Raw genomic sequence first — 12274 nt, 5'->3', positions numbered from 1 at the left:
TGGGTACTTGCGGCGGGTTGCGTGAGGAGCGCGGTCATCCTTCCCTCTGCCAGGCCTGCGGCGCATTTATGGCGAGGCCGACAGGGGGGATCCACAGGATTGTTTATCTTGCCCACCTGGTCCGCATCCGAGGGGGATGCGCGCCCTGGGGGCCCTAGCGAGCCCGACCCCTGCGCTTGGGGTCGGACGAGGTGGACCCTTGTGGCGAGGGGTCGGGCGCCTCCGACCCCGAGGCCGCAGTCGGACGAGGCGGAAGCCTCGTGGAGGACGGTCGGGCGTTCCCGACCCTGAGGCCGCGGTCGGGCGAGGCGGAGTTTTGATTATGCTTAGGTGGGCTCGGGCCTTCGCGTCTGCTCCTTTAAGCGGTATTTAGGGGATCGTTAATATTTCCCCCCAACAAGTAGGCGGAGGTTCATTTAATTCTGATATTGACATGTGTATGCTAGAACTAGATTTGAATAAAAGATAACAAAATAACAGTAGCAACAAAATAGCAATAGCAGTATGACCAATTTTTTAAGATCTGTGTATTACCTTTTTGATGCTCCAGAACTAGATTTTGATGCTCCAATACTAGAAATGAGTTGGTTATCCTTACTCTTTGTACTTGTCTCCAAATTTTGGCTAACATGGCAAAAGTAAAGTGCTTCAAAACTTGCAGGTTGTGGGAAAAAGTGACAAAATCATGAGCTAATCTTGGTGGAAAAAACATAGAAGTAGCTGGTGCTTCATTGTCCAAGGCATTAAGCACATCACTTTTGCACTGCTTAGAAGTCTGGCTTTGTGCCAGCATTAGCAGACCCTCCATGGCCCCCCAAGCCCGCCCGAGCATGCTCCCTGCATTTTGAATAGAACAAACATGGCTTCAATTCAATATAGCATTCATTGTTCATCTATGAGTTATTAGGAACTTAGGATATATATCCACACACTATCACTAGATTTTCGCTAAAAGATCAGCAAAACAACACCACCGATCCTTTACTTGGACAACACATCATAATTCATCAATTGTTCCACTAAAAGTTGCACTAGTTTGTTTCAGCATCATGCATGCCCACTGTATTACATTTGTAGCATTCTGCATTGCTCACGAACAAGTTAAGGTCTAAACTCTGAGTTGAACCTGCAGCCTCCGCGCCCCGCCTGGGGAGGGGGGGGTGCCATCACGCCCTGCCATGACCATGGTGAGGAATGAAACAGAGCAACCATCTGGACTTCCGGAGGTAGAGAACTCATGCAGATTGCTTTGGTGGCATCATATTGTTCTGTCAAACACTCAGTTTACTGAAAATCTTTCACCAATTGGTGGCACTGCTTCTGCTACCGTGTGCCATCAGCAGAGAAAATGAATAAAAACCTTGTTTGCAATGTTGTATTTCGTGCAACTATTCACTTCTGCCAGGTCATGAGCTACATGATAATACAGCTCTCACGTCCTTTTGAGCTTATATCCCATCTCGTAGACCAATTTTGCATGTAGGGGCGTGACAACCTGGTAATCATTAGGTATGAAATATCACAAAAATCTGAATGAACACAAGTGTCCATTCCACGCGTACCTGTCTGTATTTTACAATTTGATTGATGGCATTAGATCCCTGTAAAAACAACGCAGTAGTCCCTCAAATTGAACTGTGGTTTAGTGAGGAGTTTCATTGTGCAAAGGTAAACTGCTACCACGAAACATGATTGCAGGATTTTGAACTCGCATGGCATGTAGAAGACGTTAGCAAGGCATGGACACATCATCTAGCATTATCATATAGTTCAACGGATGAGCCTGGTAAAGGTGTTTTTCCTGGCTATTTATAGTACACAAGTGCAGGGAACACACAAAAGCTGAGGACTAAACTCAGAATTGTAGTAGCCAATCAACAAAGTCGGCAGTAGAATCCAGCACAACAGAACTGGAAAATGAAGAAGCAACACACATGACGACGGTGGCCAGCCGATATGGTGACAGGACTTATGGATGATTCTCTCTCTTCCTGCAATACAGTAGCAAGAACTTCATCAATACAAATAGGAAACAATAATTGTCAGCTACAACACATGCTGATGATTTCAATAATTTTTTTCAGCAGAGATAATCTGTACAAATCGAAATTTAGGCTTCCCATAGTCTTAGATTCACCCATTGCTGAAGTTATTTTGATAGTATCCATGGTTACCAAGAATTATAAAAGATTCTCAGGTGCCTCGGACGTCATTAAGAAAAAATAACTTAGCTTATGGTCGATTTTGGGATCAACGTGACAAGCAACAGTTAGGCAACAGAATAAGCTGTGAAACATGTATGGTCCTGTTTGTATACGCTTTTCTGAACTCGCTTATCTGGCAAGCAGGCTTATCTTAGGTCCTGTTTGTATACGCTTCTTCTAGCCACGCTTGGATTATAATCTAAGCGAAGATTTTCTTGCTTCTCGCTTTTCGCTTCTCGTAGTTCAAATTTCTGAAGCGGCTTACCACAGAAGCGAGAATCGGTGGAAATAAGCAAAGTGTTTGGCGGGATTCTCACTTATTTCCACCGATAAGCCGCTTATAAGCGGAAACAAACAGGGCCTTAAAAGCCTGCCTGCTGTCTGGAGAATCCGCTGTCTGTATAAGCTGGGTGTTTGGCAATCCTGATTATTTTGTGTCGATTGTCTGTCTTGGCTGGTAAATTGACCTGAATGCCCCTGAGGCTGATAATAGCTCATTTTTATTGTGAATCTGAGGAGAAGATAATAATTCCAATATTTTTGGAGTTTGTTAAATAGAAATTTCATTACAATAATATGAAATTCATATGATAGAACGGTCTCGTATGGAAACATCCATCATGAGTACAACAACGAATCACGAACCATAGCGACAGCAATAACATGACGCAATGCACCCATATCTAGCTCCTTCTCAACAACAACGGCAGCACGCACGGCGAGCTCAAATGCTGCTCATGACCAACACTCAGCAGTAGACGGCCAGCACTCCGCCACCTCCTTCACAAAAAAGAATAGCAGGGCCGGCCGGAGGCCAAGCACAGGGGGCCAAGCGTAGGGTCGGCCGGCGACGGGCAGCGAACGGAACCGGCAGCGACGGGATCTGGGCAGGAGTGCTGGTGACTGATGGCAACGGGATCTGGATGGGATTTGTGCAGGGAAGCGGTGGAGGCAGGCGGGCGGCGGACGGAGCCGGCGACGGTCGGAGGGCGGCAAGCAGCGGACGGGTGAGGGTATCAGGAAAAAGCGCTTCGCTTGCCCATGAAGTGGCCCCAAGACCGCATAGAGAATAAGCGGGGCGCTAGTTGTTTTCCAGATTGTGGGCTAAGCAGCTTGGGAGGTAAGCGGGAAATAAGCTAGGCGTTTGGGTGGGCTTATCGCTTATTTCCATTGATAAGCAGGAAATAAGCGGATACAAAAAGGACCTATATTAACCTCAGGCAGACTACCATTGCCTAATTTCCCAAGACCGTCAAGTTGCTGAGGTTACTACTGGCAGAATGAAACATGATATACAAGGAAGGCACTATGGATATAATTAAGTTTAATTGATTTCCACAATTCCAGCCGGTTTGTTTAGAAGACCTAGGGGTTCTTCGATATGATGCTGATTCGCTGGGTGCCACCTACTTCTAAGGATCCATGTTGTTGGTAACTGAACAAAACCTTTCAATAATTTGACATGTAGAATCAAAATAGTGAAGGAAACAAAGCACAACGCTGGCACGCTATTATGCACTTTCAGATTGAAGAACCCACAAAGAACAATTATGTGTTGGGCTCAAACCAAGAGATCAGTTGTCACCTTTGTGTTATACTCTATCATTCTCTACTATAGGCAAGGGTGGATCGACTGGTCTCAGAGCTAATCGCAAATTTAATCGTTGCCTAGTCACGATTAGCCATCTAGTTGTACCCCAGGGACTAGACTCAACATAAAGATTTGAAAACATTGATCCATATTACTCCCAGCAACCAGCACATTCTGTTGATTCCTCAAAGGTTTCAAGAATAACATGGCAGAAACCTTAACTGCTGAAAAAAAGAGAGCAAAAGGCTGCATGAAAAAAAATTGTGCTCAAGTAAAAGTGGGAGGCAACGCTGAAGTTACCTGAGATCCAGGAACTTGGGGAATTCGGATGGAATAAAGTGTCCACATAATCCTTTCTTTTCCTTGACGATGTCAGCATCAGCAGTATCATCCTTCCCTTTGAGGTATGTAATGACTGGGCCCATCACTTGCATGTTACTCAAGTCGATGGAAACTAATGAGAATCCACCATCCCAGTCAAGCAATGAAAGGTGCGCAACATTGGCCTTATCCATACTCAGCAATGGGAGCATCACAATGTCATGAGGGAGACTCTCCATGGTGTTTGCATGCCATAGTTCATCTGAAGTGACAACAGCATCCTCATTCCACTCCCACGACGTGGTGCAATTCCCTGACATCTTCAATGTCCGGTAGGTGAGGCTGAAACCAGTGTTGGGCATGCTCCGGCCATACCATTTTCCATCATGACGGGCAACATCAACAAATATCAACCGATGGCCACCTTCAGTGACACACAAGCCATGGTACATCCCCTTGCGTGCTTCGCCATCAGCCCCTCGGATATAAGTATCCAGAGGCAAGCGGATGTAGGAGACCTTAGGGCTGTCTTCAAAGACACCGTCGCAGAAAAGGATGCCTCTACAGTAGTTAACAAAGCACAAGGCATTCTTGAAGGGAACTACACCATCCACTGCCCAGTACAGAAAATCATAGGATAAATCATCGTATTGGTACTGTATCGGAAGGATCTTGGTCTCCCATTTGGCATCATCAATGCAGGACAATGACGAGCGTAGCACGCATAGCTCAGCTTGGATACCTGATTTTTTTTTGCGAGACCCTGATTTTTTTTTGCGAGACCTGATGTCCAGATGCGCCACGGCAAACTCGTCTTCGCCATGGCACAACAGACCAACAGCCAGCGCCGGCAAAACGCGAGTAACTTGCCTCTCAAAATAATTGTTGTACTTGGTGCAGGGGGGCAGCCGTCTGAGCAGGGGTGTCCGCTGTGAGGAGGGATCAGCTATGTAGATGAAGTAATCATGCACTACCTCCCCGAAAGGCTCGGATTCGTCGACGAGGGAGACGAGCCTGAGGAGGACGAGGTTGCGGTTGGCCGCCATGACCAGGCACCGGCTCCCCTGCTTGGGCCCTTCCGGCCACGAGAGGTAGAGGCGCGAGGGGGTGGGAGGCTCGGCGAGGATGAAGGAGACGTCGAATTGAGTGCCGGTGGAGGTGGTGCCGGAAGCGAAGGTCCTCCTGTCCTCGCGGAAGGAGGCGGGGTCGTCCCTCCGGAAGGCCAAGCGCTCCAGCATCACCCAGTTGGGTACAGCGGAGTCGCCGGCAGCGGCGGCGGCCATGAATCTAACGGATCGGTAGACGCGGCGGCCGGATTGGGGATGGCTAGGGTTTGGGGTATACCTCGATTTGGAGGGGAGGACGACGAGAGGAGTTGGCTATTGATTCGATCTATCCTCTTTAATCTCTTGTCTCCTGCGTCTGGGCCTGGCCGGGTGGGAAGGAGGGTGTGTGCAGGTGGGTCTTCTTCTCCTGACGCATGCAGACTGGCCGGCGCATGCAGATCGCGCGGGCGCATGCAGCTGCTATTTTTTTGCATGCAGCGCATGCAGCTGCCATTTTTTTGTTTTTTTTCTGCCTCATTTTCCTTGCTGGGAGCATGCACGCGACTGCCTGCCTTTTTTTTCTGATTTTTTTCTGCAAAGCAAGCACCCTGTGGCAGGTCTCCACGGCTGCTCCGTTCGCCTCCTCCACTTGTTGCTCCATTATACACGCACGAAAAACAAGCAGAATCCTCTCTTGAACACTTGGCAAGCACCTTAGAATATATCCAACTCCCTCAGAAGTAGATCTGGACAGCAGAAAAAAGAAGGAAAAATTCATTCAGATCCTAGGAAACGCTCTGAGGCTTAGCTCCTTTTATCGCAACAGCTCACAGAACGGCACCACAAATACATGCAAGTTCACATAGGAGTTCAAATTCACATGCAAGTTCACACACAAAGGTTGATATATAAAAAGATTCATGGCGGAGTCCAAATTTATAGATTCATAAGGATCACAGGCTGAGCCTTCTTTTGCTCCTTGTGCTCATTGCAGGGCTAGCAGGATCCACCCTTTTGTTTTTTGGCCCATTGTAGGGCTGTCAAGTGGCAGTATAGAAATGGTGGTTTTCATTTTAGTAGGCTCCTTTTTCCTTTTGCTCTTTGCCTTGACTGGAGCAGCAGTAGGCGGAGGTTCATTTGAATCTGATATTGACATGTGTATGCTAGAACTAGATTTGAACAAAAGACAACAAAATAACAGTAGCAACAAAATAGCAATAGCAGTATGACCAATTTTTTAAGATCTGTGTATTACCTTTTTGATGCTCCAGAACTAGATTTTGATGCTCCAATACTAGAAATGAGTTGGTTATCCTTACTCTTTGTACTTGTCTCCAAATTTTGGCTAACATGGCAAAAGTAAAGTGCTTCAAAACTTGCAGGTTGTGGGAAAAAGTGACAAAATCATGAGCTAATCTTGGTGGAAAAAACATAGAAGTAGCTGGTGCTTCATTGTCCAAGGCATTAAGCACATCACTTTTGCACTGCTTAGATGAATCAAAGATATTAATTACTCACCCTTCAAGGAACCAGTCTGGCTTTGTGCCAGCATTAGCAGACCCTCCATGACCCCCCAAGCCCGCTCGAGCATGCTCCCTGCATTTTGAATAGAACAAACATGGCTTCAATTCAATATAGCATTCATTGTTCATCTATGAGTTATTAGGAACTTAGGATATATATCCACACACTATCACTAGATTTTCGCTAAAAGATCAGCAAAACAACACCACCGATCCTTTACTTGGACAACACATCATAATTCATCAATTGTTCCACTAAAAGTTGCACTAGTTTGTTTCAGCATCATGCATGCCCACTGTATTACATTTGTAGCATTCTGCATTGCTCACAAACAAGTTAAGGTCTAAACTCTGAGTTGAACCTGCAGCCTCCGCGCCCCGCCTAGGGAGGGGGGGGGTGCCATCATGCCCTGCCATGACCATGGTGAGGAATGAAACAGAGCAACCATCTGGACTTCCGGAGGTAGAGAACTCATGCAGATTGCTTTGGTGGCATCATATTGTTCTGTCAAACACTCAGTTTACTGAAAATCTTTCACCAATTGGTGGCACTGCTTCTGCTACCATGTGCCATCAGCAGAGAAAATGAATAAAAACCTTGTTTGCAATGTTGTATTTCGTGCAACTATTCACTTCTGCCAGGTCATGAGCTACATGATAATACAGCTCTCACGTCCTTTTGAGCTTATATCCCATCTCGTAGACCAATTTTGCATGTAGGGGCGTGACAACCTGGTAATCATTAGGTATGAAATATCACAAAAATCTGAATGAACACAAGTGTCCATTCCACGCGTACCTGTCTGTATTTTACAATTTGATTGATGGCATTAGATCCCTGTAAAAACAACGCAGTAGTCCCTCAAATTGAACTGTGGTTTAGTGAGGAGTTTCATTGTGCAAAGGTAAACTGCTACCACGAAACATGATTGCAGGATTTTTAACTCGCATGGCATGTAGAAGACGTTAGTAAGGCATGGACACATCATCTAGCATTATCATATAGTTCAACGGATGAGCCGGGTAAAGGTGTTTTTCCTGGCTATTTATAGTACACAAGTGCAGGGAACACACAAAAGCTGAGGACTAAACTCAGAATTGTAGTAGCCAATCAACAAAGTCGGCAGTAGAATCCAGCACAACAGAACTGGAAAATGAAGAAGCAACACACATGACGACGGTGGCCAGCCGATATGGTGACAGGACTTATGGATGATTCTCTCTCTTCCTGCAATACAGTAGCAAGAACTTCATCAATACAAATAGGAAACAATAATTGTCAGCTACAACACATGCTGATGATTTCAATAATTTTTTTCAGCAGAGATAATCTGTACAAATCGAAATTTAGGCTTCCCATAGTCTTAGATTCACCCATTGCTGAAGTTATTTTGATAGTATCCATGGTTACCAAGAATTATAAAAGATTCTCAGGTGCCTCGGACGTCATTAAGAAAAAATAACTTAGCTTATGGTCGATTTTGGGATCAACGTGACAAGCAACAGTTAGGCAACAGAATAAGCTGTGCAACATTTATGGTCCTGTTTGTATACGCTTTTCTGAACTCGCTTATCTGGCAAGCAGGCTTATCTTAAAAGCCTGCCTGCTGTCTGGAGAATCCGCTGTCTGTATAAGCTGGGTGTTTGGCAATCCTGATTATTTTGTGTCGATTGTCTGTCCTGGCTGGTAAATTGACCTGAATGCCCCTGAGGCTGATAATAGCTCATTTTTATTGTGAATCTGAGGAGAAGATAATAATTCCAATATTTTTGGAGTTTGTTAAATAGAAATTTCATTACAATAATATGAAATTCATATGATAGAACGGTCTAGTATGGAAACATCCATCATGAGTACAACAACGAATCACGAACCATAGCGACAGCAATAACATGACGCAATGCACCCATATCTAGCTCCTTCTCAACAACAACGGCAGCACGCACGGCGAGCTCAAATGCTGCTCACGACCAACACTCAGCAGTAGACGGCCAGCACTCCGCCACCTCCTTCACAAAAAAGAACAGCAGGGCCGGCCGGAGGCCAAGCACAGGGGGCCAAGCGTAGGGTCGGCCGGCGGCGGGCAGCGAACGGAACCGGCGGCGACGGGATCTGGGCAGGAGTGCTGGTGACTGATGGCAACGGGATCTGCATGGGATTTGTGCAGGGAAGCGGTGGAGGCAGGCGGGCGGCGGACGGAGCCGGCGACGGTCGGAGGGCGGCAGGCAGCGGACGGGTGAGGGTATCAGGAAAAAGCGCTTCGCTTGCCCAAGAAGCGGCCCCAAGACCGCATAGAGAATAAGCGGGGCGCTAGTTGTTTTCCAGATTGTGGGCTAAGCGGCTTGGGAGGTAAGTGGGAAATAAGCTAGGCGTTTGGGTGGGCTTATCGCTTATTTCCATTGATAAGCAGGAAATAAGCGGATACAAAAAGGGCCTATATTAACCTCAGGCAGACTACCATTGCCTAATTTCCCAAGACCGTCAAGTTGCTGAGGTTACTACTGGCAGAATGAAACATGATATACAAGGAAGGCACTATGGATATAATTAAGTTTAATTGATTTCCACAATTCCAGCCGGTTTGTTTAGAAGATCTAGGGGTTCTTCGATATGATGCTGATTCGCTAGGTGCCACCTACTTCTAAGGATCCATGTTGTTGGTAACTGAACAAAACCTTTCAATAATTTGACATGTAGAATCAAAATAGTGAAGGAAACAAAGCACAACGCTGGCACGCTATTATGCACTTTCAGATTGAAGAACCCACAAAGAACAATTATGTGTTGGGCTCAAACCAAGAGATCAGTTCGTCACCTTTGTGTTATACTCTATCATTCTCTACTATAGGCAAGGGTGGATCGACTGGTCTCATAGCTAATCGCCATTTAATCGTTGCCTAGTCACGATTAGCCATCTAGTTGGTACCCCAGCGACTAGACTCAACATAAAGACTTGAAAACATTGATCCATATTACTCCCAGCAACCAGCACATTCTGTTGATTCCTCAAAGGTTTCAAGAATAACATGGCAGAAACCTTAACTGCTGAAAAAAAGAGAGCAAAAGGCTGCATGAAAAAAAATTGTGCTCAAGTAAAAGTGGGAGGCAACGCTGAAGTTACCTGAGATCCAGGAACTTGGGGAATTCGGATGGAATAAAGTGTGCACCTAATCCTTTCTTTTCCTCGACGATGTCAGCATCAGCAGTATCATCCTTCCCTTTGAGGTATGTAATGACTGGGCCCATGACTTGCATGTTACTCAAGTCGATGGAAACTAATGAGAATCCACCATCCCAGTCAATCAATGAAAGGTGCGCAACATTGGCCTTATCCATACTCAGCAATGGGAGCATCACAATGTCATGAGGGAGACTCTCCATGGTGTTTGCATGCCATAGTTCATCTGAAGTGACAACAGCATCCTCATTCCACTGCCACGGCGTGGTGCAATTCCCTGTCATCTTAAATGTCCGGGAGGTGAGGGTGAAACCAGTGTTGGGCATGCTCGGGCCATAAGATTTTCCATCATGACGGGCAACATCAACAAATACCAACCGATGGCCACCTTCAGTGACACACAAGCCATGGTACATCCCCTTGCGTGCTTCGCCATCAGCCCCTCGGATATAAGTATCCAGAGGCAAGCGGATGTAGGAGACCTTGGGGCTGTCTTCAAAGACGCCGTCGCAGAAAAGGATGCCTCTACAGTAGTTAACAAAGCACAAGGCATTCTTGAAGGGAACTACACCATCCACTGACCAGTACAGAAAATCAGAGGATAAATCATCGTATTGGTACTGTATCGGAAGGATCTTGGTCTCCCATTTGGCATCATCACTGCAGGACAATGACGAGCGTAGCACGCATAGCTCAGCTTGGATAGGTAATTTTTTTTTGCGAGACCCTGATTTTTTTTTGCGAGACCTGATGTCCAGATGCGCCACGGCAAACTCGTCTTCGCCATGGCACAACAGACCAACAGCCAGCGCCGGCAAAACGCGAGTAACTTGCCTCTCAAAATAATCGTCGTACTCGGTGCAGGGGGGCAGCCGTCTGAGCAGGGGTGTCCACTGTGAGGAGGGATCAGCTATGTAGATGAAGTAATCATGCACTACCTCCCCGAAAGGATCGGATTCGTCGATGAGGGAGTCGAGCCTGAGGAGGACGAGGTTGCGGTTGGCCGCCATGACCAGGCCCCGGCTCTCCTGCTTGGGCCCTTCCGGCCACGAGAGGTAGAGGCGCGAGGGGGTGGGAGGCTCGGCGAGGATGAAGGAGACGTCGAATTGAGTGCCGGTGGAGGTGGTGCCGGAAGCGAAGGTCCTCCTGTCCTCGCGGAAGGAGGCGGGGTCGTCCCTCCGGAAGGCCAAGCGCTCCAGCATCACCCAGTTGGGTACAGCGGAGTCGCCGGCAGCGGCGGCGGCCATGGATCTAACGGATCGGTAGACGCGGCGGCCGGATTGGGGATGGCTAGGGTTTGGGGTATGCCTCGATTTGGAGGCGAGGACGACGAGAGGAGTTGGCTATTGATTCGATCTATCCTCTGCAATCCTGCGTGTGGGCCCGGCCGGGTGGGAAGGAGTGTGTGCGGGTGGCCTGACGTGTCTGTATCGGCTCACATGTGATCAGCCCAGCACGTAGAAAGATTAGCCCAGATTGCCTTTTTTTTTTTCCTTTCCTTTTCACCATTTGAAATCTCTTCCTCCGTATAATTTAGCCGGCTAATAAATATGGGCTCATTTCCGTCGGTTTTGAACGGCCCATATGTTTTCAAGATTCGCGTTCTTCTGTCTAACATTTCATTTGTGGGCCGATATGATTCTTTTTTGTCCTTTATCTGTTTCGGCCCACCTTTTAATCGATGTGCGGTGCGAGCGGTAATGGATCATGACCCTCGTATCTTTTTCACAATCCAACCCTATATTTATTTAGCTCAAAATTATTTTAGCCCGTGCTAATTTACTATATAGTTTTAATTTGGTTAATTCGTATAATATCTATGCTTGTTAATTTATATATATTTTACTGATAAGGACATCACCATGATGGATACGTATGAGCCTCGGCCTTCTCCAAGTTACAAGTTGTCACCAACTTGATGTTCGCGTTCGGTTCGAATTCAGCCAACCACCCTGCACAAAAATAGCAATATCTCCTTCTTACGATATCGAAACGAGACATTCTTTAATGCGCTAGAAAGAAAATGAAAGAAAATGACGAAACCTTTCATTTGATTCTGACCCTAGCTCTAGAAGCGTCATGGATTATTCTGTGTGACCATGACAAGGTGCTTTATCACCAGTTTTTGGCCAAGTTGACCTTCGTGTCGGGCTTTAAGCCAATGTTGTGGGCGCCCCTCTCCTGGTCGTCCCCAACCCTAGCTTGCCCTTTTTTCATATAAACTTAGTAGCCGCCACTTGAAAGACTCGAGTTTTATTTAGTTTTAGTTTTTCATTGAGAAACTGAGATTGATTCATTGTAATTGTGGCAACAAGTCCTTTTATTGTGATCCAAGGCTCATGTTCTTGATCTCCTTGATTGTGTCGATTAGTCTTTTCGAATCGAGAGCTTGAACCTTTTACTCGGATCT

The 12274-nt window shown here is 46.5% G+C and overlaps 2 protein-coding genes across 2 annotated transcripts; both read right to left on the bottom strand.

The window, feature by feature from the left end:
- Positions 1-1729: 1729 nt before the first annotated feature.
- LOC101752493 lies at positions 1730-5399 on the bottom strand. The gene is made up of 2 exons (XM_022827559.1): positions 4096-5399; positions 1730-1991 (listed from the first exon to the last, which is right to left on the bottom strand). The coding sequence occupies exons 1-2, from the start codon at positions 5397-5399 to the stop codon at positions 1970-1972; spliced, it is 1326 nt and encodes a 441-aa protein (XP_022683294.1). The 3' UTR covers positions 1730-1969.
- Positions 5400-7655: 2256 nt separating this feature from the next.
- Positions 7656-11238, bottom strand: LOC101753711. The gene is made up of 2 exons (XM_004972455.3): positions 9808-11238; positions 7656-7913 (listed from the first exon to the last, which is right to left on the bottom strand). The coding sequence occupies exons 1-2, from the start codon at positions 11109-11111 to the stop codon at positions 7892-7894; spliced, it is 1326 nt and encodes a 441-aa protein (XP_004972512.1). The 5' UTR covers positions 11112-11238; the 3' UTR covers positions 7656-7891.
- Positions 11239-12274: the final 1036 nt, after the last annotated feature.

Source organism: Setaria italica, chromosome VI, assembly GCF_000263155.2.
Source record: "Setaria italica strain Yugu1 chromosome VI, Setaria_italica_v2.0, whole genome shotgun sequence".
NCBI lineage: Eukaryota > Viridiplantae > Streptophyta > Magnoliopsida > Poales > Poaceae > Setaria > Setaria italica.
The sequence above is the reverse complement of the archived record's forward strand: the minus strand, read 5'-3'. Positions and strand labels throughout refer to the sequence as shown.